Below are 22,925 nucleotides of genomic sequence, written 5' to 3' on the forward strand. Positions count from 1 at the left end.
TAACCATAATTATATCAAACCCTCGTTAATATCTACTCTACTCATTTTCATATAAATTTTAGATAAAAGTAATGCATCAAATTAGAGATAAAAAATTATAATCATAGATTTACTTTCATAGTTTCACCTCATTTTCTCTTTCAATATCTCTTTCTTCATTCTTTATTACATCACCTATCAAATTTGTCACTTTCTCTCTTTACCTTTTCTCTTTTCTTCCTCTTCTAATTTACCAAAGTGAAATCAAATAAATATTCTGTATTATTTTTCCAAACTTAAAAACGGTATCTTTTAATATATATTAATAAACAATCACATTTTCTAAATAATACATATACATTAATACTATCAATTCATTAACACAAAAATATTTTAGTTTAACCATTAATTATGGATTGAATATTTAAGATTTATCATTATATATATATATATATATATATATATATATATATATATATATATTTATATAAAGATAGGAAAAATTATAAAGATGGTCGCAATGCGGATTGAATCTAGGTCCTCATGTTTCTAACTACTTCAACCCCTCCCAATCCAACTACTAGACTAACCTAGTGGTCAAATTTATCATTATATATATGCATTAATAATTTTTTTTAACCACTAAAATCGACTTAATAGAAGTAGAATGTAGAAAATTTTAAGTTTCAATTCTAATAATATTATGATAATTTTTTTATATAAAAAAATTTGGTGGGGTAATTAATGAATTGCATGGAAGAACGAATCTTACACGTGATGGGCAACAGCTGAATTTAAAAGTTCAAAAATGAGAGGCAGTAAAAATCTAAACTAAGTCCCAACTGACAAACAGTACCAAACACAACACAACATAGATCTACAATCTATTGGAAGTCCATTTACCAACACAACAAGATAACAATAACAACAATACTAAACCCTTTTCTCTATTCCATTTTCACCTCTTTTCTTCTTTTTAAAGATCCACATCCACCCCATTTCTCTTTCTCTTCTCCCTTTATGCTCTTTGTGTGTGTGTGTGGATCAACACCAATCTCTTCTTGCTAAAGCAACTTCCCCTTTGATCCCTTGTTAGCTTTCAACACAATCCATGGCCCCACAATACTAGTCTCCTTCTCTTTCTCTCTCTCTTTACTGCAGTTAGTAGAGTGGTGAGCTTCAAAATGGAGACCATGAACTAGAATTGGTCTCAACCATCACTCACATTCACACCACCAACCCCTTCAAGGCTCAAAGGTACCCTTTTTTCTCATTCCCATGATTTGTTTTTCCCTTTTCACCTCAGTTTCTGTCACGGGTTGTTGTTTGTTTGTTGCCCTTCACATTTGCTCGGTGCAAGTTAAATGTTACGGTTAAAAAGTTAATCTTTTTGGTGTGGTTTTCCCAGTTTGTGGGTGATGAGCTCCTCATAGAGAAAGACCAAGGAGCTGGGGCAGAGAGAGAGAAGAGATGGTGGGAACTCCAATTAACGGAAGAACAAGGCCAGCTTTTGGTGTTGTGAATGGTAGTGGCCATGATCTTGGCCCTAGTAGTACTCCACCAAGCAATGCTGGCTCAGATTATGGCATTATAGAGTTCACAAGAGAGGATGTGGAGGCCTTGCTGAATGAAAAGGCCAAAAGGAAGGACAGATTTAATTACAAGGTTAGTTGAAATTTGTGGCTTAAATATGGTCATTGAGTTTGTGTGATATGTATTATTGTGTTTCTTGGTTACTTGTTTTGGCTATTTATGTTTGAGATCGAAGGGGGTGTTGAGTTCTATGTGCGAGGGTTTGGTCCAATGGTTCTTAATTACTGCTTGGTTATCATTGCCTTATGTTAACATCAGATTTTGTGTTTTTAGGAAAGATGTGAAAATATGATGGACTATATAAAAAGGCTGAAGGTTTGCATCAGGTGGTTCCAAGACCTTGAGATGAGCTACTCACTAGAGCAAGAAAAGTTGAAGAGTTCATTCGAATTAGCCCAGCAAAAATGCGTGGAAATAGGTTGAGATTGTTTTTCATTTCTTTCTTATATTGGAAAATCCTTATCAAGTTTGTGGGTTAATGCGGTTAGATTCATTTAACCGCAGAGTTGCTACTCAAAATCAAGGAAGAAGAGCTAAACTCAATTATTGTGGAAATGAGAAGGAATTGCACTTCTTTACAAGAGAAACTAGTTAAGGAAGAATCAGAAAAAACAGTAAGTGGGGTTTTCTAGTCAAGTCAGTGGAATTTCAAGGGTGAATTTTTGGTGCAAATTGCAAGGGAAATGTTAATACTTGATATAATTTTATGCTTTTTATTATCTTTGGAAACACTAGGCAGCAACGGAATCTCTTGTCAAAGAGAGAGAGGCTAGACTTAACTTTGAGAGGTCTCAGAATACACTACAGGAGGATCTTGGGAGAGCACAGCGAGAGCTTCAAAGTGCAAATCAGAAGGTAAAATAACCGCACAATCTTGATTCTATATTTTTTTTTTATACTTATTCGATGCTGCTTGTTGGGTCTGGAATTATTCTTTTAACTGAATGTCTACATCAATGGATTTCTGCAGATATCATCCCTCAATGACATGTATAAGCGGTTACAAGATTACATTACAAGCTTACAGCAGTACAATGGAAAACTTCACTCAGAGCTTTCTACAGTTGAGAATGAACTCAAGCGCGTAGAGAAAGAGAAAGCCACTGTTGTGGAGAACCTTACCATGTTAAAGGGCCAGCTTACTTTGTCTATGGTGAGTTTGCTGCTCTAGTGTGTGAACTGTTTCAGTTCAAGTTCAAGTAGCCATGGGTAAGAGAGCAAGAAATACTTGGAATCTTAGTAGATACCTACAACTCTCTTGATAAGAACTGGAATGCGTACATTGCATTTTTTGTTGATGTGGATAGATGATTAGATGGTTAGGAAGAATTATGGCTAATTTATTCTTGATTTTGGTTAATGCCGATGTTTATATGATGATGATACTTCTAGAATGCATTGAATTCAATAGATTTTTGAAAAATCTTCTTTATGTTTTAAAAGACTTGACTACATGTCTTCATTGTTGGCCCTGCGTATTCTTTCCTCTTTGATGTTTCTATCTCACAAAGGGTAGATCTTCATGTACACATCCTCAACTTTAGCAACTTTACTTAAATTGATGCTTTTAGAATTCTGGAGTAAGGTGTATTTTTGCTTTGGACCATGGTTCTTCATGTTCACCCTTTAAAGCATTAAAACATAGTCAGAGAAGTTTCACAAGTTTATTTCAATATTTTTCCAAGTAAAACAACACAGAAAAATGGTTTAGCTCTTCAAACCTCTGGTTAGCTCTAACAGCAAATTACAACGACACTCCATGAGATTTTGTGAGATTACACACACCCTTGTTGCTTTTTCTATTCCTACAGGCTACAATAACCCCTCCTTGAACCAGGCATAAATACATTCCCAATCATTCAAAAATGTCCTTGCATTGTGTGCATAACCTTATCAGACAGCAATATTATGTTGATCCTAATCCTAAATCACCTATTGTTGTTTGGTTCTTCAGTTGTATATTGAGAATTGGAAGAGCTTATATCTAGGCAAGTTTGGTACATCTATTGGAAAAATTGCAGTTCTTATCTCCTTTCTTATTGTATTTGTTTTTTTTATTAGAAAAATTGAAGTTTTAAGAGCAAGTATGATATGCATCTTTTTCCTTCTGCGTGTGCTCTATTTTTTTTTATAATAAATTTTATCTATAAGTAAATACTTATATGTTGTTACTATCCTTGAAATTTCAGAAACCTGTTCTTAACATGTAACCAGTATCTTACTCAGTGTCCTTGGTTGTTTTATTAGGCTTCTCAAGAAGAGGCCACAAAACAGAAGGATGCCTTTGCTAGTGAAGTTACATCTCTTCGAATAGAGTTGCAACAAGTGAGGGATGATCGGGACCGGCAATTATTTCAAGCGCAAAATTTAACTTCTGAGTTAGAGAAGTCTAAAGATTCTACAGAAAAGTCCTGCTCTGAACTGAACAACTTGACCACAAGGACAAATGAACTAGAGGTTGTGGTTTATATCTTGTTTCTTTTTCGGTAAATGCACATCCCCTTGTTATTGTTGTAAACATGAGATGATGATTTTCCTGCACAGGCAAAATGTGCTTTGCAAGATGAGAGAATAAAGGTACTACAAGAGCAGCTAACTACTGCAGAGGAGAAACTGCAGGTAATGAATAAGGCATAAAATTTGAAGAAAAGGAAGTCTCATTGGACTTGCAATATGATATATTGGTTTTTCATTCCTCATCAGGTTTCTGACATATCTGCAAGTGAGACAAGAACAGAGTTTGAAGGGCAACGTAAACTTGTACTTGAGTTGCAAAGACGTTTGGCAGATGCAGAATATAAAGTTATAGAAGGAGAGAAGCTGAGGAAAGAATTACACAATACCATATTGGTAATTCCCTGAGCCAAAATTTGTTGATGAAAAAAACTAAATAAAAGCCACACCATACTAATCTCCGTTTAACAGGAATTAAAAGGGAACATCCGCGTGTTCTGTAGAGTGCGGCCTTTGTTACCAGATGAAGCTTGTAGCACAGAAGGAAAGGTCATATCTTATCCCACATCGATGGAAGCTTCTGGAAGGGGCATTGAATTGACACAAAGTGGTATGTCTCATCATGCTGTCCTTGAAGTTGTTCTTTTTCTAATTTATGTATGTTGTAGTTTACTATTTAGCTGTTATAACTTATGTTGCCTTTTCTGTTTTAGGCCAAAAACATTCTTTCACATTTGATAAAGTTTTTGCACCTGATGCATCACAAGAAGAAGTTTTTATTGAAATTTCACAGCTTGTGCAAAGTGCTCTTGATGGTTATAAGGTAATTTCTAAGTTCATCTTTTATTCCTTATATCATTTCAAGTTATATTATATGCAGACTGTTGCTTAACTGCAACCAATTGAGCAATTGCTAGTCAGATATAGAACAGAAAAAAAAGTCTTAAAAGAATTTTGAATTATAATATGCATGTTTTACCAATTTGTATGCATAAATTTTAAACACCAAGGATGCTATGATATACAGTGGACATTTTCTTTTCCAGGTTTGCATTTTTGCCTATGGTCAGACAGGGTCAGGTAAAACATATACAATGATGGGCAGGCCTGGACATCCAGAAGAGAAGGGCTTGATTCCTCGTTCACTTGAACAAATATTTCAAACGAAACAGTCTCAGCAACCCCAAGGCTGGAAATATGAAATGCAGGTGATATAGAGTAGTATGTTCTTCCCTCTATTCACAGATCGTAAATTGTGATGTTGAGGTCTAAGAAGGTTTTTCCTTCTCAAAAATGAACAGGTGTCAATGTTGGAAATATACAACGAAACCATTCGTGATCTTTTATCTACAAATAAGTCATCATCAGATGCAACACCAACACGTGTGGAAAATGGTACTCCTGGGAAGCAATACACAATCAAACATGATGCCAATGGGAATACACATGTTTCTGATCTCACAGTAGTCGATGTTCAGAGTGTAAAAGAGGTTGCATTTCTCTTAAATCAAGCTGCGAACAGCAGGTAATTACTTCCTAAGGTTCCTTTGTAGGCTTCTAGTGCTTATTCTAATTACATCAATAAGACACAATGAAGGAACTTGCCATTTTATGGCTACATTATATTGCACTTCTTAGTTCTCAATGCATTCGCAGTAATTTTTTGTTACTTATATAGGATCAAGAGAAATGAGCTTTACTGATTTTGGGGGAAAAAATGAAATAGTTCTAGTGCAACAAACTATTTTGATTTATTTACTTCTAAAAGTTAATATACTTTGCCTTTGGATGTTGAATTTCCCTATATTTGTTTTTCTCTATGTTTTCTTTTAGATCTGTGGGAAAAACTCAGATGAATGAACAATCTTCAAGAAGTCATTTTGTATTCACTCTTCGAATATATGGTGTGAATGAGGTATGGTTGTTTCTCCTCGGATAATAATTGAACCTTGTTTCATACACTCACTGGCAATCTAATTGCAACCTATGTTGTTATGGTAGAGCACTGACCAACAAGTACAAGGTATTCTAAATCTTATTGATCTTGCTGGGAGTGAGCGTCTTTCAAGGAGTGGATCAACCGGGGACCGATTGAAAGAAACTCAAGTATGTTTAGCCATCAAGTTTTTTATTTCTAATACTAATGCTTATTTGATTTCTGTTATTGTAAACTTTCTTTCATTTGTACTTAGGCAATAAACAAAAGTCTGTCATCGTTAAGTGATGTTATATTCGCCTTGGCCAAGAAGGAGGATCATATCCCATTCAGGAACTCTAAGCTTACATACTTACTTCAGGTGATTATTTTTTGTTTATATTTTAATATATTCTTTAGTATTTAGTTATTTACCTACATTAAACTCTATAATGTCAGAATTTTCATTACCTTGATGAAGCATAAGCATCTCTTCTGAAAACAACTATTGTTTTAGAGAAAATAGTCAATACACTGATATTGTAAAGAGTTTTTGCACTGTTATCTAATCAGAAATTGCCATGTATGATAAGCTTATTTGATTTTTAGAGAAATTATATTAAAAGGCATACCTACCATGATTTCTCATTGGTTGACAGTGTCAAATTTTTTTACATTGTCGATGCATAAAAATTAAACTCATGTTTTATTTGAATACACATGAGGGACTTCTATGTTATACATTGTTTGCATAATAGCATCCCTTTGTTATAATTTTTGAGAAACTGTGTCATATATATAATTTGAATCACAGACTCTGACATGCACACTGGGACACAACTTATGTCCAAAAACTAGGATACAGGGACACGAGATGTTTTATAAACTTTATAATTTTTATATGATAATGACTCTTAGAAAATGAATTATATCTTTTAAAAGTTAAAAGATCGAATAATTCTTATAAAAATGAGCCTCACCATAGAAATTTTTTTTTTTTTGAGTCTTAGAAAAATGATGTAGATGTATTGAACGTGTGTGATAAGTGTCATGTTAAAAATGTGTCAGATCGACACCCATTCTGATGTCTGTGCTTCATATATAAATATGCGGATTTGACAAATTTACAGTATTGTATCTCTGTTGCTGTTTTCTAATCATTGGAAGTGATCTAATTTGTTTTGCTGAATACAATGTTGAACAGCCTTGTCTAGGTGGGGACTCAAAGACATTAATGTTTGTAAACATTGCTCCTGACAATGCTTCAACTGGAGAGTCACTATGCTCACTACGGTTTGCATCAAGGGTCAATGCTTGTGAAATTGGGACACCTCGCCGTCACACCAATGGACGCCCTATAGAATCTCGCTTGACCTATTTCTAATCTTTCCATACAAATTGTTTAACCTATTTGTGTCATTACTACAACAACCAAAATAACTCCAATTCTAACATCATGCCTATAGCTTGTATAGTAAAGAAGTTACTAAGATATCTCATTATTATAGTTCCACTTGCAATTATGATTGATGTTATATTTTCGTAATTTCATATTACTCTACCTTGTTATCAGTATCAGAGACATTTTTGGGATTATTAAATTTTTCCAAACGTGTAAGAATCAAAGTAGAGTCATTATTATGGTTTTCACGTAATCATCGACCTCTAATGTAGCACTAGTGTGTTTCTAATGTTGCTAACCGATTATGAACGACCTTTAAAATAACTCTTATGAAACTCAGCTTTTTAATAATACGTCATTCTTTGATAGGGCAAGTTAAATTTAAAAACTATAAAAATAAGCATTTTCCTATCTTGAAGGGCACCCTTCTCTTGGAATAAGCATGGTATATTAGTATGTCAAAAACGTAAAATTGATATTGATAAGAGAAATTGCAACAGAACTTGATTAAGATCATGTCAAACTGTTTTGTACAATATATCCATCCGGTCCATGACCTCTTTAAGCATAACTTCAGTTTCCTGATAGCATGACTGTGTTTCAGGTAGACTTTTCTTCCTTGCAGCTTCTTCAAGCTGTCATTGCATCACACATTCAATTTGTCAATTAATCCAGCAACTATTATAACACACCATATTCAAGGGAAAAAAAGAGTATTACCCTTTCAAAATTATCAAACAATTTGTTAGCCATATCAGTTAGTTGCTGCTTATCATCCACTGGTATGGCGGAGATAATCTTGTCAAAATCATAGTATATGAAGGTGGACTTGAGTCTTAGGTACTTCCTCACATAGTTGAGTGTGTCTCCTGCTATCAAACTCGCCATCGCCAGAAGATCAAAGGAATATTTCTTGATCCTTAACACACTTCCTTTCACTCCAATATTTGCTATGTAGATCCCCCTTTTAAGAAAAGAACGTGTCCCCGTTTTCTCATTTGCAATATCTAACCAAATAATCATCATCCACATCAAAAACATAATTGATAACCAATTTCAAATCATGATTAGTATAATTTTTAAGATAATTATTGAAAAAATTAACTAAGTGAACTTCCATGACAATTTGTAATTAGATGGCAGTATAAAATCTCTTTCTAATGTCATTGCATATACCATTTACTCAAATATGTGTGTAAAATAAATTATGAAAATATTAAGAATTTTCTAATATAGTTAATGTAACGCTTAATATTTTTAATGTGTAAGACATTTTGAGGGGAAAATCCAAAACAAAATACAATTCATAATCCCAATGAGTAGTGGAACATGAATCAAGTATGAGAGCAATGAAATCCAAATTTCAACTTTATGTTCGTATGTGTTTGATTCCATTTTAAAACCAATCAGTAATTGAGTGAAGTTGTTTAACAGAAATATAAGTTATATCATTGAGAAAGGCGACATGAAACCTTCCAATTCCTCTCATTCACATATGTATGCTACAATAAGCAAGCCTACTAGAATATACAATTCATCAAGATAAGTTAGGCTCTTATACTATGTTAGATTTCATCTTAAAATCAATTGGGATTAAAGGATGATGTTCAACATATATAAGCTTCTCCAAGAATTGAAGCATGCAGTGTAGGACCTTCCAACAGATTTCATGCAAGAACTACTTATAGGAAAGCTTACTGTTAGTGACAGTTGCTCCAGGAAGAGGGTGATCTTCATACCAAAAACCATTATCCTTAGCCAATGAAATCTTGTCATTGAATTGCCAACTAAGAGCTATAGTGGCAAGGCCTATTGCTGTTGCTCTTCTTGTGGTCTGAATTATATCACATTGTGATGGTTCCTCCTGTGTTTTGATTCCTACAAACCCAACTACTTGACCCCTCTTTGAGATCCTGTGTGCATTTGGAAGGCATGTGATGGGAATTAGAGTTTTGGAGACTCCATGCAAGTTTGTGAGAGGTGCCATGGTGAAGGAACTCAAATGAGTGAGGTGTGAGAAACAAAGATGGTTCATCAAAGGTGGGAAATAAAAAAATTTATGTCATATCCGTTGTGAAGTGCTATCCACTGAGTGCCAATAAAATGGTTATCCTCATAAGGATGGTTTGGTATTTTCACTTTATATGATGTGTGGGCTTGATGGGCCTTCGATGTTGCATTGCGGCATGAGCTTATCTCTTATGGGCCGCTACTATTGAAATTCTGATTTATGTGCTTATGGGCCTGACCTTCAGCTGGTAAATGAGACTACTAGATAAATTTGATTCTGCAATTTCTATTTCAAAGTTGTGGTTTGGATGTGATGGACTAGCTTAGGTTCTTAGTTTTGGAACAATATTTTTAGTGGTGCATAATACACATATCATATGTGATATTTTTGTAATAGATTGGAGTACCCCTTGTACTTCCTTTATTTTCAATTATTAGGATTATAAAAAATATATATATACACCACCTTTTTATTATAAGTACACCTCTTTTTTTTTTATTTTTTAAAATATCTTTAATTTTTTATTTTGTATTTTTTTAATTTTACTCTTGTATTGTTTAATTTATAATTTTCTCCTTATTTTTTTATGTTCATGATATTTTAAGAATTTATTTTTATTAAAAAAAAGGAGGTGTACTTAAAATATATATATATATATATATATATATATATATATATATATATTATATATATCATGAGTCAAAGAAAGAAAGAGAAAGATGTATATAAAATTAAAAAAAATGCTAAATTGAAAATTAGATACCTAAAAAAAAATTAAATGTATTTTAAAAAAAATTAAAAAAAGGTGTACTTATCATAAAATGGAGGTGTATATATCATAAGCCTTACTTTAACATGGTGAAAGTAAAATATAAGGTTTAGGGTTTATTTTTAAATATTATGATTTTAATATTAAGTTGTGTATTTAATTTTTTAAATTATTATGACATTAACATTATGTTTAGTTGGTATGTATTTGTCATTTAAATTATTTTTATGACATTTTGATGCTTTTATTATTGAAAGTTTGATACTATTATTTAAGTATATGTAATTATTTTTATTTTAATATTTTAATATTTAGTATTTTAAATTATTTTAACTATTGATAAATTTTAGTACGATAGAATTTAGCTTATAAATAAAAAATATATTTTTTTCTTCTAATTTTATGTATTTTTATTTTTTTTAAAAATGTATTTTTTTTGAACTATTATTTAGGCTCGTGGACCGGTCCGTTATCTGCGGATTTTGGCAGGTCGAATACGGACTTAAAAAATAAATCTATTTATTTTACGGACCAGACTTATCTAGCCTGTATAAAACACAGGTTTTACGGACCGGACCTTAAACAGGCCGAATCGGTCCGTATACCCACTCCTAGTGTTAAACAATTCGTGTACTGTTGGGTAGGGATGGAAAATATACCCGTACCCGCGGGTAATACCCGAACCCGTCCTGACTTTGATGGAAAATACCCAATTTGACCGGGTATGGGTACGGGTACGGGTAAAACCCGATATATTAAATCGGGTACGGGTACGGGACGGGTATGTACCTACCCGCCCCGTACCTGTACCCGTACCCGTCCCCGTTCCCATTTTTAATTTAATAACCACTTTCAATTTAATTATATTAAAGAATTTTAATATTTTTTTATGTGTGATTATTTATTATAATATGAAATAAAGAAATAACCTAATTATAATTATAATATAATTAAAAAAATAATTTAAAAATATTATATTTAAAAAAAATAAAAAATAAAAATTTTGACGGGTACAGGTACGGGTACGGGTATACCCGATACCCGACGGGGACGGGGATAGGGATGAAAATCACATACCTGACGGGTACGAGTACAGGGACGTGGATGAGTTTGACTCGCGGGGACGGGGACGAGTATCATGAAACTCGTACCTGCCCCGCCTCGTTGTCATCCCTACTGTTGGGCCACTCTCTTTCAGTCCTTGCATCTCCTTTGGGACTTTTGTGGCCTTTGGTTCGCCGAACAGTTGACAAAAAAAAATCTTATATTAAAATAAAGAAAAAGCTAAGAAGTTACTAGTCAAATTAAAGGAGAGTGGTTTGAAGTTTGAAAAGTTTAGATTTTTTACTTTGAGCTGGTTGTTAAATCAAATTAAATTTGAAATTTTTATTTAGTTTAACAATTAAGTAAAAAAAATACTCAATACATTTTTTTGAAAGGAATTAAAAACTAAATAAAATATTTAATAATTTTTAATACTCGATCTAATTAATAATATCAGTTGAATTTGTATTCTATATACACACAAAACTATTTGATAAAAAGCTATTTGAACGGTTATCTCATGTGATAGTATTTTTAAGGGTTATTTTTCAATGAGAGCCTTTTAAAAAAAAATACTTATTTAATTTTTTCCTTTGTCATGTTTATTTATTAATTAAATTTTAAAATTTTAAAAATAAAATTATATAGAAAAAATTGTACTACAATATAAATTACTTATTTGAAATCTAAAATATTATTTATATGTTTAAAGTATCTTTTTATACATATTTTTAATATAATATTTATTTGAATATATAATTTAGTATTAATTTTAATTATATAATAAATATTTAGCCTCTAAAATATATTGAATAAAATACTAGTAAAAATTAAAGCAACAAATTAAATATTAAGAACAATAGAATAAGTCAACTCAATCAACCTATGCTCAACATGTGCAAGAAAGTTGATTTGATTAAACTTATTTAAGGTGATTGAAAATTTTAATTCAATTCTAAGTGAGTTGTAAATTGGTTGAGTTAACTTAAAAAACAAAAGTTCTAAAAAGGTTGATTTATGAGTAAAATCCTCAAATAAATAAAAATTGTGAATAAAAGAAGTCATCCAAGTATAATCATAATAAAAATTAATTAATTCATTAATCTTCTAAAAAAATTAGAAACAAGTTTGATGAGTTATAATGTATATAAAAAAATAAAATAAATATTAACCTAACATATTGACTCAACTAAATGGGTGGAGCCAATCCAACTTGATTAAAAAAATTATTGAATTAAGTTAAATATTCTAATCCAACCCACCCTATATAATAATTAAATAGATTAACATAATAAATTGAACTCATTCCATCGTTCTATTAAATAATAATTGTTTCATTCTTAACATTTAGATTAACTTTTTCCTTAGAAAAAATTGTAACTAAAAAGTTTAGTAATAAAAAAGCTAAAATTATATTAGAATTGCTAAATTACATTAAAAAAAAAAAATTATCTTTCTTCCAATTTTTTTATTATTTACAAGTTATATTAAACTTCAATTAATGTGAGTGCAATTTGATGAGTTTATTCAAGAGGGTAAAATTACTCATATCATAAAATTCAAAATGAGACTTACTTGAGAAAAAAAAATACTAACCCTTAAACAATCCGTTTAAATAAAGCAATTGGAATTCTTATATTATGTTTAGAGATTTTAAATTATGAGTTTTTAAAATCAAAATAACTTAAATGAAAAATAAAAAATCAACTAAAAAATTTCAAATCAATGGAAAATTACAAAATTAATGGTTTTGTTTGACTTTTTTACTTTCTTTTTTTTTGGTCAACAAGTGGGGTTAAAACCCCAAAACACTAAGCATTAACTTGAAGAATAGCAGAAGAATCTGCAAGTAACAAGGGAAAAAATAAAGGATGGAGGGGAATCATAGATGAAAACATCCTCCAATGTAGTCTATCTACATTTAGATAATGTATCGGCAACTAAGTTGGCTTCTCTATTGATATAAGACCATGAAACTCTAGATAGTTGAGTTGACAACTCTTTTATCTCCCGAACAATATGATAGCAAGGGTGAACCCTTGAACAACCTTCATTGAGTAGCTTTATTGCTTCTGACGAATCAGATTCAACCAAGATATCTTGGCCCACATTTCTTTCTAATACTATACGGGTTCCATGCAATATAGCTTTTAGTTCAGCTTCAAGAATAGAACAACGTCCAAGTCATCCATAAAACGCAACAACGAATTCACCATTAGAGTTTCTCACTACTCCACCACAAGAAACCTCTCCATCTCGTGCCACTGCTCCATCACAATTCAGCTTTAGAATTCCAGCCGGAAGATAGGTCCATCGAGGGTTCTAGTACAAAGTTCCTGTGCCTAGATCTTGATTAAAGTCCCTCGAGAATGTAGGGGCTATGCGAGCTTGTATCTCCGCTACCAACTGATCAGACGTGATGACAAAAAAAATTGTTCTATTGCGACGATGTCATAACAAGTCTAGAGTGATTCCAAACCTAAAACTCCAGCCTGGTCTCAAGTGTTGGCTCCTGAAAAGATTTTTCAAAAGCCAAACCTCCAGATTGCCCCTAGACACTTGCATCAAGGTTGTCCCTCTACAGGTTTTATTCCACACCTCCTGTGCATAAGGACAATCTCTTAGAACATGTAAAGTAGTTTCCATGGCTTGTCTGTACACACAACATGTGGAATCAAAAGACATTCCACACTTTACTCTGCAAGAGTTTGTGAGTAGACTCTCTTAAGCTACATTCCAAAGGAATACGCGAACAGAATTATATCATTTGAAATGTAAAATCAATCTAAATCAAACAGGATTATAGTTATATATAAATACGTTTTTTTCCAAATGTTTACCATAGGTTTAAGACATTAAAACATAACATAAAACCATATTTTATAAAATTGTAAGTTACTAAAATTATTTTTTTTCTTCTAAATGTACGTTATAATATATTTTATAAAATTATAGAGTGCTAAATTGAATTTAAAATAAAAATTAGGAAAATATTAAAATATAACTTTATTATAAGTAAAAAAAAAAATTATATATATATATATATATGTGAGAAAAATATTTAATATGATAACTAAAATTGTATTAAAAATATATTTTCACTAAAATAATAAAAAAAATGGTGCTAAGTATATTGAATAACAAAAATTTTCAGTATTTATATAATTTTAATTTTAATTTTATTACATGTCTTAACATAAATAACATAATATTACATATTTTTAATTAATTTTTAAATAATAAATTTTTAAAATTACAAAATTGAACCAAATCAAACAACAAATATTGATTTAGTTTGGTTCAGATTTGATAATACATTCAAATCAAACTAAACTGAATTACATTTAATTTTTTTTATTTTGTTAGAGTAATTTTTAAGCCAAAAATTGAATTAAATAGTACCATAAACACTCCTACTTTAAACTCTCTAAAAACAATACTCTTAAAAATTAAATATCTTCATTAAAAAAGTTTCCAGAAACACGTGATTGCAGGCTACCCAAAACTGGCCTCAATATCCTGTCCCGACAAGTTTCAAATTTCAATAGGTAGGGACAGGAATCACTTTAGCACTCAACTTTAGTTACATTATTTAAAAGTCTTGTCCAGCATTTATGGTGTGTTAATCATGTTTAGTGGACTTGTAAAAACATTGTGAAATTAATAACAAATGAACAAGGTTAATTAAGTTAATTACCTTATCACCTTCCTAGTGCTTGATAAGATTGATACCCAATAATTTTCACATATGTCATGGAGACAGATAAAATATTGAGACTTTTGAGCCTTCATAGCAAGGATGGCCTACACAACACAAACCCAAGTTTGGTTGACATTAGTCTGTGTGTGTATGAAATTTGCAACTTGACTTTCCACCTAATGTGGTTAACAATGATAAATGAACAGATTTTGTAAGTATCTTCTGTGAATATGACATGATAAATAAAAAAGAACTATCTCAAATTGCAAGTACCACAAATGAATGAGAAGCCACAAAATATAAGATTTTTTTTTTGATTGTTTCTACTTTCTACCCTAAAACTTCCAAAGAGTGAAAAACCAAATTGCATTCCCTTTGCTTAATATGCATTTTGGGTAATTTCAGCTCATTCTTCTTTATATATATAATTCATTTATTTTTTCTACGTTTTTTTACTCATCTAAACAAGAAAAGGGAAATCATTCTACTTTCTTATTTCTATATATTTTCTTTAATTAATCTATTTTTAAATTTATTTCTTGTATCTATAATTTATATTTCCTCTTCAATTTTTTCTTCTTCTATATATTAGACTCCTAATCCAAACAAATTATTTATTTAATGAATGAAATGGTATAATTTTTTTTTCTTACACCATGCTCTCTCTTTGAATCTATATATAAACAAAAAAAAAATACATAATTTATTTAATTTTCACGATTTTGTATTTTTTAAAATATACACTACACTATATCTAATCATGTTTATTGTAAATGGTGTTTTTATTTATTATTTTAAAAATATTTTTAAATAAAATTAGAATGCTTAAAATTTATTTACATTTCAATCAAAAGTATTAAATATTTTTTTATTTATATATAGATCGAAAGAGAAAATGAATAAAAGTTTTGTCCATGTCCCCACTAGCATTGATTTTTTTTTTTATGCTTGGCAACCTACCACTAGCTATCAAGAAAAGTTGACAACTTTCAAGAATTTCATTTTTTTTACCTTAATTTGGAAATTTTCTCAATATCATTGCTACTATATTTTTTTTTTCCATAGAAAATAAAAGTGGGACTTACGATATATTTTAATTCAATGCATGAACCACATGGCCAAGACCATTGAATTGGCTAATCCAGAGGCCCCAGCTAGACTATTTTTGTTGTATCCCTTATACACATCAATGAAAAATGTCTCATTCAAATGAGCAAAATAATAATAATGATAATAATAAGAAAAGGGATAAATCAACATTTTTCTTGTTCAAATAGCCATATTTCCCCCAAGAGCTAGCATTTTTATTTGCATAGAACCTATTATAGAAGAAGCTGAAGCAGAAAGAAATGGAGGACAAAGAAGACCTCAAAAAGCCTAAGGTCATCAAAATAGACTCTCAAAAATCATGGGAACACCACATCTCTCATGCCACCAATCAAAAGTACCCTGTGAGTCTCTTTTGCTTGAGTGAGTTCATTTAGTTTAAATCAGTTTATTATTATCACAAATTGGTTAGCCAAGGAACCAGATTCAAAGATCATTGAGAGTGGACCATTGGACATGTAGTTCAGGTTTGTTCTAAACTATGGTTTTTGGTCCATAAAAATTTGCAGGTTGTGGTTCATTTCTCTGCTTTCTGGTGTGTGCCTTCTATAGTCATGAATCCTTTCTTTCAAGAACTGGCCTCCACTTATCAAGATGTTCTGTTTCTGACGATGGATGTGGATGAGGTTAAGGTAATTTGATTCCAAACATAATTTCTTTCATAAAACTATGCTTGCTTTGGTGCTTTTGGATAAGACTTATCTTTAGTATTTTATAAGATTGTCATTAGAATTAGAATTAGAGGTTTATTTTAGTAATATATTTAATAAAACTTCGATTCTAAATATATAACAACGTTAAAGATAATTATAATATTGTACATAAGTATTGTTTTATTATAAACTACGTGTCTCAAATTTTCGACTAACCAATTTCTATGTCATGCCTCTAATTTGATTAAAATGCATTGTTATCTAGAGGGACTCAAGTAAAGGGCATCCACACAAATTTTTCCAAATTGTTTATTTTCATATTCTAATCCACTTTGAGCTCACACATGGTCTTTGTTTATATAAACAATCATTGCATAATTAACTAAATCTTATCTCTAATCTAATCTTCAATAAAAAAATATCCATACCGAGCCTTTAACTTACACCATTGAAAATATCGATTATAATATACTAATAGCTCCTTGCTTTTGTGAAAAACAAAAAAAAAAAGTAACAATTTTTAAGTGACAATTTTTACTGTTTTAATATTTATAACAATTTTTTTAACAATTATTAAAGTTAAAATAGATATAGATATTTTGAACACTAAATAGATAATCTCCTTTATTATTATTAATATAGATAAAACGGGAACTTTTTAAAGATAATCTTTAATTCTTTGTCTAATGCATTGTGAACAATTTGCTATTAGGGTATCTACTCCCTTATCCTTATTCTCTTTTTTCCTTCAAATCAAAGGGAAAGGATTCTAAGAATAATTTCTTGCTGAAAGTGGAATGAATCCATATATGTATAAACCCCTTTTGTCTACTTCCATGTGCATTATTAATTATGTGTCCCTCTTAATTAATGCAGGAAATTGCCTCCAAGATGGAAATAAAAGCCATGCCCACTTTTGTGTTGCTGAGTGGAGGGACTCCAGTGGACAAAATTGTGGGTGCAAATCCTGATGAAATAAGGAAAAGGATTGATCATTTTATTCACTCCCACAAATCTATGTGAAACATGCACATGAACAAAGACATGTCCAAATTATAGAACCGTGTTGTTCATTGTACTAGGAATCATTTCATGGATTTTATATTTCAAGTAATATTGTTCTGTGTTTGTACATGTTTGGTGTGTTTGTACACTTTTGGTGAGACATGTGATAGTTTGGACTTGGAAAGTTTCTTGAGTTTAAATGGTATTTGTGTTGATTTAGATATATGATATCGTAGATTATTTCAAATTAATCCATATGTCTTTAAAGTTTGAAATTGGTAGACAAATATACTAATTTGAATATATTTTAACCTGAACTTATCAAAATGGGAGAAATAAATATGAGCAATTTAGACCTCGTTTTAAATCAGATTGGATTCAAATCGAATTTGTTACTTCATTGATAACTAATTAAGATAAGAATAGAAGTAGATGGTCTTAATCTGACATCTTATACATAGTTAAACAATTTAAAAAATTATAATTTAAGGGATGTTAAAATTATTTGAAAAATATTTATCAAAATCTTATATTTAATAATCAAGATAAAATATCAAGATATAATGTCCATGATAATTACATTATCATCTCCAACTACTTAAGTTCCATAAATTCATAAGAATTGAATATAAAAATTCTAACCCTAAAATAAGAGGGAACAAATTACACTTTTAAACAGTGATTTAAAAATCGGACCGAACCGGCCGGTCGGACCGGTTGGACCGGGAACCGGTGGTCCAGCCGGTCCGAATCTTAAGTTGGATCGGTTATGCAGTCGACCCGTTTCAAACCGGATTGAACCGGTCAATTTTCCGGTTCAACCGGTGAACCGGTGGGTCAAACCGGTTCAACCATTTTTTTTTTCTTTTTTTTTTTCTAAATTTTTTAAGGGACCATAAATCACAAAAAATAATAATAAAAATTGAATCTCTTAATGAAAAAGCAAGGAGTCTTATTAAATATAACAATGACTACTTGTTCTAATATATTTGTTTGCAATATATACAACTTAAATAACTTTTATAATATATTATTAATTTTAAATTATATATTTAATAATATAATATTTATGTAAATATTACATATATTATTTTGTGATATTAATTGTAAGCATATTATATATGTACATGTTATTTATATTTTTAATTTGTATTAATATACCGTTTAACATGTAATTTTTTATGTATTTTTTTACAAAATAAAAATAAAAATAATTTTAAATAAGATAGAAAAATTGAAATTTAAAATAAGATATGAATTTATTAAAATTTATAAGTATAAAATATATTTAATATGAATATTTTTTAATAAAAATAAATAAAAACAGAGTCATGCGGTTCAACTAATGACCCACCGGTTCAACCTTTGACCCACTGACCCAGTACCTTAACCGGTTCGATGACCGGTCCGGTTTTTAAAACTATGCTTTTAAATATTCTTTCCGGATTAACCCTAAATGAGTAATACATTTTTCAAACCGAAACAGAATTTAATTTCATGGTGATGACATTGTATTGAATTAAACAATACTCTTTCTTGTTGCATTTGAATGTGTTGAAACTTGATTATATTATTCCTAATCATATAAGTATCATTAAATATGCGTCACTCGGGGCTTGGAGGCTGGAGGCTTTTCACACTTTGAGTTGAAACACACTCTTTCTCTTGAATTTTTAGCCATAAAGAAATTTAAAAATTAATTATATTTTTTAACTATACCTTCTCAGCAGACATTAATCATCTAAAAGACAATGAACATTTCACTTAACAACAACATGGTATCTTAAAAAGTATGGCGAGTCAGTTAAAAGTATTTAACAATTGTTTTTAACTCTTCACATAATTAAACTTCTGAATAAAATTACTTAAAAATAAAGAATATTATCCATAAAGTGACATGCGTTCAACGAGCAGGTTAGGTATTTAACTTATTTTATTCTTTGAGAAAAAAAAAACTATTATTTGAAATAAAAATATTAATTTTGAAGTGACACGCATGGATGGTTACAGAAAACAGAAAAGAAAAAAAAAATGTTGTGACAGGTGACACCATGAGAACATTTCAGAGATTTACACCGACACCGTCTGTTAAAGGACAAGTGTTTTTCCATGTGCAACATATGCCTGAAAAAGTAGTTCCATAATTAATTGCAGTGACCCCTCCCAAATAGGAATAATTATTTCTTTATCATAAAATAATTATTGATAATGACCAGAACCAAGGTTAACTAATTTTTCTTTTAATTAATATTTTATTTTTTGAATTAATCACCTATATATTATTAATGTAAAAAAATTTTATACTGGCAACCAATCATATCTTTTAATAGTGTCACGTTATTTGCTTATTTAATAAAATAAAAATAAAATAAAATAATTTAAAAAATATGATTGATTACTAGTGTAAAAAACTTTACACAGACAATATATGAATGATTAACTCTTATTTTTTTATATAAAGAATTATAACTTTTGTTATTACATTGATCCATAGAAATAGAAATAAAGTGGTATCAAATATTATTTTTAAGTTAATAATTAAATTTTAGTCTTAAACAATATAAATATCAAATCATCTGAATTGATAATTAATTAATATTTTAACATGTGTATAAAATTATTAATTGTTATGATTTTCTCATTTGACATTTATCATAAGAATTGTCACCTCACATCTTTGTAAGATGATAAATTGAATAAAATTTATATATAATTCTTTAAGTATGGTTGGTGATATTTTTTAATTAGAATTAGAGTTTTATCCTTTTAATTTATAATATATATTAATGAGATTTGCATTTAATACAAATATATATGTACCTGTTGAAAGGATACACCAGTAATCTTCTCGTATTCTGAGGGCCGAACGAGCACTCCGATCGAATATTCCGACAAAGGGGGAGGTACCTGCAAAAGGCACTCTGACGCTCAAGTCAGGATAAAGCACAGATATCGATGGTAATTAATGAACAGTGACGTTACCTTATGACATGAGCTATTTATACTAACATTTATGGGCCCTGACTGCCTTGGGCCCTATGACAGGATTACCATATTAGGTAATACGCCTCTAATTGGTTTATCGGTGTGATTAACTCTTAATCCTTGATTAGGGGTAATCTCCGACTCTTGATTAGGGGTAATCCTTAATTCTTGATTAGGAGGGATGTGAGCTTATGGATCATCTGGAGGCCGATCGGTCGTCGGCTACCTAGTTCGGTTGTTCGGGTGCTGATAGGATATCGGCCACCTAGTGGCCGAATGGTCTTACTAGTACAAAATATATATATATATATATATATATATATATATATATATATATATATATATATATATTGAGATAAAATCATTATTTTAATTACAAAATAACACTAATTACACATAAAGAATTAATTTACACTAATTATACATAATAAAAAAATTATACCTAAATATTATACTCTAATTTACTTTGTAAACAATATAATTTGTCCACAATACTTAAGACAAATAATAGTTAACTAACACATTTAATGAACGTGAATAACAATTTAACTTAAATAAGTAAGAATTTGATTTAAGAAAGGCAATTAAACTTCATACACAAGTAAGACATTTTTCTTTGTTTAGTATAAAGTCACAACAAAAGCATGTTTTTGGTCAAATCAAGAAAGAAAAAAGAAAAAGAAAATAAAACTCATTGAAAACGATCGAAATGGTTTAAGAGATTAAGCGTGTATTTGTATAAACGTTTATCAAAACTTGGACATATGTTTGTCCAAAGAGATCTCATAGTCATTTCTCCATTTCTTATTTGAGAAATTAAGATTATCCATTTGAAGTCCCTCAAACAAAAATCCAAACATATTCTAAATGGTTAAGATGGAAGGTGGAGTGCTGCTTTAATGCTCAATTCACAAATGAGACAAATGAGAAAGGAAGAAAGAACTAAATAGGAAAGATTCAATTAATTATTTTTATAAGATTCAATTAATTAATTCACAAAGATTAAAAGGTTGATTAATTTATTTTATAGTATTAAATTTATCTTAAATGTACACACTTTTTTAAAATCATTCTTAACATTAATTATTCATATTCTTATTATTTTTCAAATATTTAATCAGTTTAATTTATTTTCTATTAACATATTTATTGTTTTGCTTTTTTCTTTTTTTACAGGATTGTTTCCTTTTAATATGTTTCTTTTTAAGTAAAATTTTGTTTATTTATTTATTTATTATTTTCAAATTTTAAATTCATATTAATTGATGTACATTATCAATTATTATATTTTTACATGTTATCTAACTTTTAATTAATTTGTATATCATAACTAATATGCATTTATTATGAAACTAATTGAAAGATGATATAATAGAAAACATTAAAATCACCATATGAAAAATAAATAAAAAAATTATTATATTTCTTAGTTTATGTAAAACAACTTTAAATATCTATTATAAAAGAGTTGAAGGAGTAAGATTTTCAAAATTCTCACAAGCTCCTTAAAAATAAGAAATATTAATATCTCTTTTTGATCTATAGAAATTACAATAATAATAATAATATAGTTTAAACTTAGAATCTTGAATATATTATTCTACTTTTATCATTAGATAAATCTTATATGATTTTAAAAACATCAATATACTACCTTATTATTATTTTTTACTAAAAACAATGTAAAATAGTAACAATTTTTTAAATAATATTATTAAGGGTATGAATAAAAATAAAAATGATTAATATTATATTAAAAATTAAAATAACATTTTCTTTTTTACAAAACATTTATTATAGTACGAAAAGAATGATATTTATTAAAAGTCTTAGTCTTACTAACTAGGACCCTAAAAGCACCCATTAAGAAATTATTATGCATTATTTATTATGTTGAAAAAGAAAACATTTTGGTTATTGATTCAACGCGTTTTGGGGCATTTTATAAACAAAAGTGACATAAGCATGGACGGACCATTTTATTTCAATTTCATGCCAACACTGTTACTGTTACTGACGTCTTAGGTCTAATTTGAACCCTCCATTATAAGATGCAACAAGCCACTTCATTTAAATAAATAAATAAATAAATAACCCTTTTTCATTTAACTAATAATAATTACTTGTAAAAATAAAGAGATTGGTTTTTGTAAAAAATTCACAGCAATTAATTCACATACTCATAATAGCATTTCCAACTCACCCTTATTTGCCTATTATTGCAAAGATGAGATCATTCTCTAATCTTATCTTTAGAGCATACATTCATGGAACAAATAAATTTTATTCATTTCACTTTTCGTGTCCA

General features: G+C 29.6%; 3 protein-coding genes across 3 annotated transcripts; 2 read left to right on the forward strand and 1 right to left on the reverse strand.

The window, feature by feature from the left end:
- Nucleotides 1–879: 879 nt before the first annotated feature.
- ATK3 (kinesin 3) lies at nt 880–7,497 on the forward strand. The gene is made up of 17 exons (XM_020379689.3): nt 880–1,236; nt 1,388–1,644; nt 1,846–1,990; nt 2,077–2,186; nt 2,308–2,427; nt 2,543–2,725; nt 3,820–4,029; nt 4,117–4,191; nt 4,276–4,422; nt 4,498–4,636; nt 4,740–4,849; nt 5,073–5,234; nt 5,328–5,551; nt 5,860–5,941; nt 6,028–6,132; nt 6,219–6,323; nt 7,146–7,497. The coding sequence occupies exons 2-17, from the start codon at nt 1,450–1,452 to the stop codon at nt 7,323–7,325; spliced, it is 2,292 nt and encodes a 763-aa protein (XP_020235278.1). The 5' UTR covers nt 880–1,236; nt 1,388–1,449; the 3' UTR covers nt 7,326–7,497.
- A 296-nt stretch (nt 7,498–7,793) lies between these two features.
- On the reverse strand, nt 7,794–9,429 carry PNSL3 (PsbQ-like 1). Its single transcript, XM_020379703.3, has 3 exons — nt 9,042–9,429; nt 8,064–8,350; nt 7,794–7,978 (listed from the first exon to the last, which is right to left on the reverse strand). The coding sequence occupies exons 1-3, from the start codon at nt 9,376–9,378 to the stop codon at nt 7,862–7,864; spliced, it is 741 nt and encodes a 246-aa protein (XP_020235292.1). The 5' UTR covers nt 9,379–9,429; the 3' UTR covers nt 7,794–7,861.
- A 6,699-nt stretch (nt 9,430–16,128) lies between these two features.
- On the forward strand, nt 16,129–17,857 carry LOC109815103 (thioredoxin-like protein CXXS1). The gene is made up of 3 exons (XM_020379702.3): nt 16,129–16,318; nt 16,484–16,606; nt 17,504–17,857. Exons 1-3 carry the CDS (start codon nt 16,217–16,219, stop codon nt 17,648–17,650), a joined length of 372 nt encoding a protein of 123 aa, XP_020235291.2. The 5' UTR covers nt 16,129–16,216; the 3' UTR covers nt 17,651–17,857.
- Nucleotides 17,858–22,925: the final 5,068 nt, after the last annotated feature.

The sequence above is a fragment of the Cajanus cajan genome, chromosome 10, assembly GCF_000230855.2.
Source record: "Cajanus cajan strain Asha chromosome 10, NIPB_CcT2T_4, whole genome shotgun sequence".
NCBI lineage: Eukaryota > Viridiplantae > Streptophyta > Magnoliopsida > Fabales > Fabaceae > Cajanus > Cajanus cajan.

Excerpts from the sequence above, each read along its gene's own strand:
- ATK3 (XM_020379689.3), top strand. The coding sequence starts at position 1,450 with ATGGTGGGAACTCCAATTAACGGAAGAACAAGGCCAGCTTTTGGTGTT. Across the intron at positions 4,423-4,497 it reads AATTACACAATACCATATTG|GAATTAAAAGGGAACATCCG; the intron begins GTAATTCCCTGA and ends TCCGTTTAACAG. Across the intron at positions 4,637-4,739 it reads CATTGAATTGACACAAAGTG|GCCAAAAACATTCTTTCACA; the intron begins GTATGTCTCATC and ends TTTCTGTTTTAG.
- PNSL3 (XM_020379703.3), bottom strand. The coding sequence starts at position 9,378 with ATGAACCATCTTTGTTTCTCACACCTCACTCATTTGAGTTCCTTCACC. Across the intron at positions 8,351-9,041 it reads TGGAGCAACTGTCACTAACA|ATATTGCAAATGAGAAAACG; the intron begins GTAAGCTTTCCT and ends TTATTTGGTTAG. Across the intron at positions 7,979-8,063 it reads TGTTTGATAATTTTGAAAGG|CTTGAAGAAGCTGCAAGGAA; the intron begins GTAATACTCTTT and ends ATGCAATGACAG.
- LOC109815103 (XM_020379702.3), top strand. The coding sequence starts at position 16,217 with ATGGAGGACAAAGAAGACCTCAAAAAGCCTAAGGTCATCAAAATAGAC. Across the intron at positions 16,319-16,483 it reads CCACCAATCAAAAGTACCCT|GTTGTGGTTCATTTCTCTGC; the intron begins GTGAGTCTCTTT and ends AAAAATTTGCAG. Across the intron at positions 16,607-17,503 it reads TGGATGTGGATGAGGTTAAG|GAAATTGCCTCCAAGATGGA; the intron begins GTAATTTGATTC and ends TAATTAATGCAG.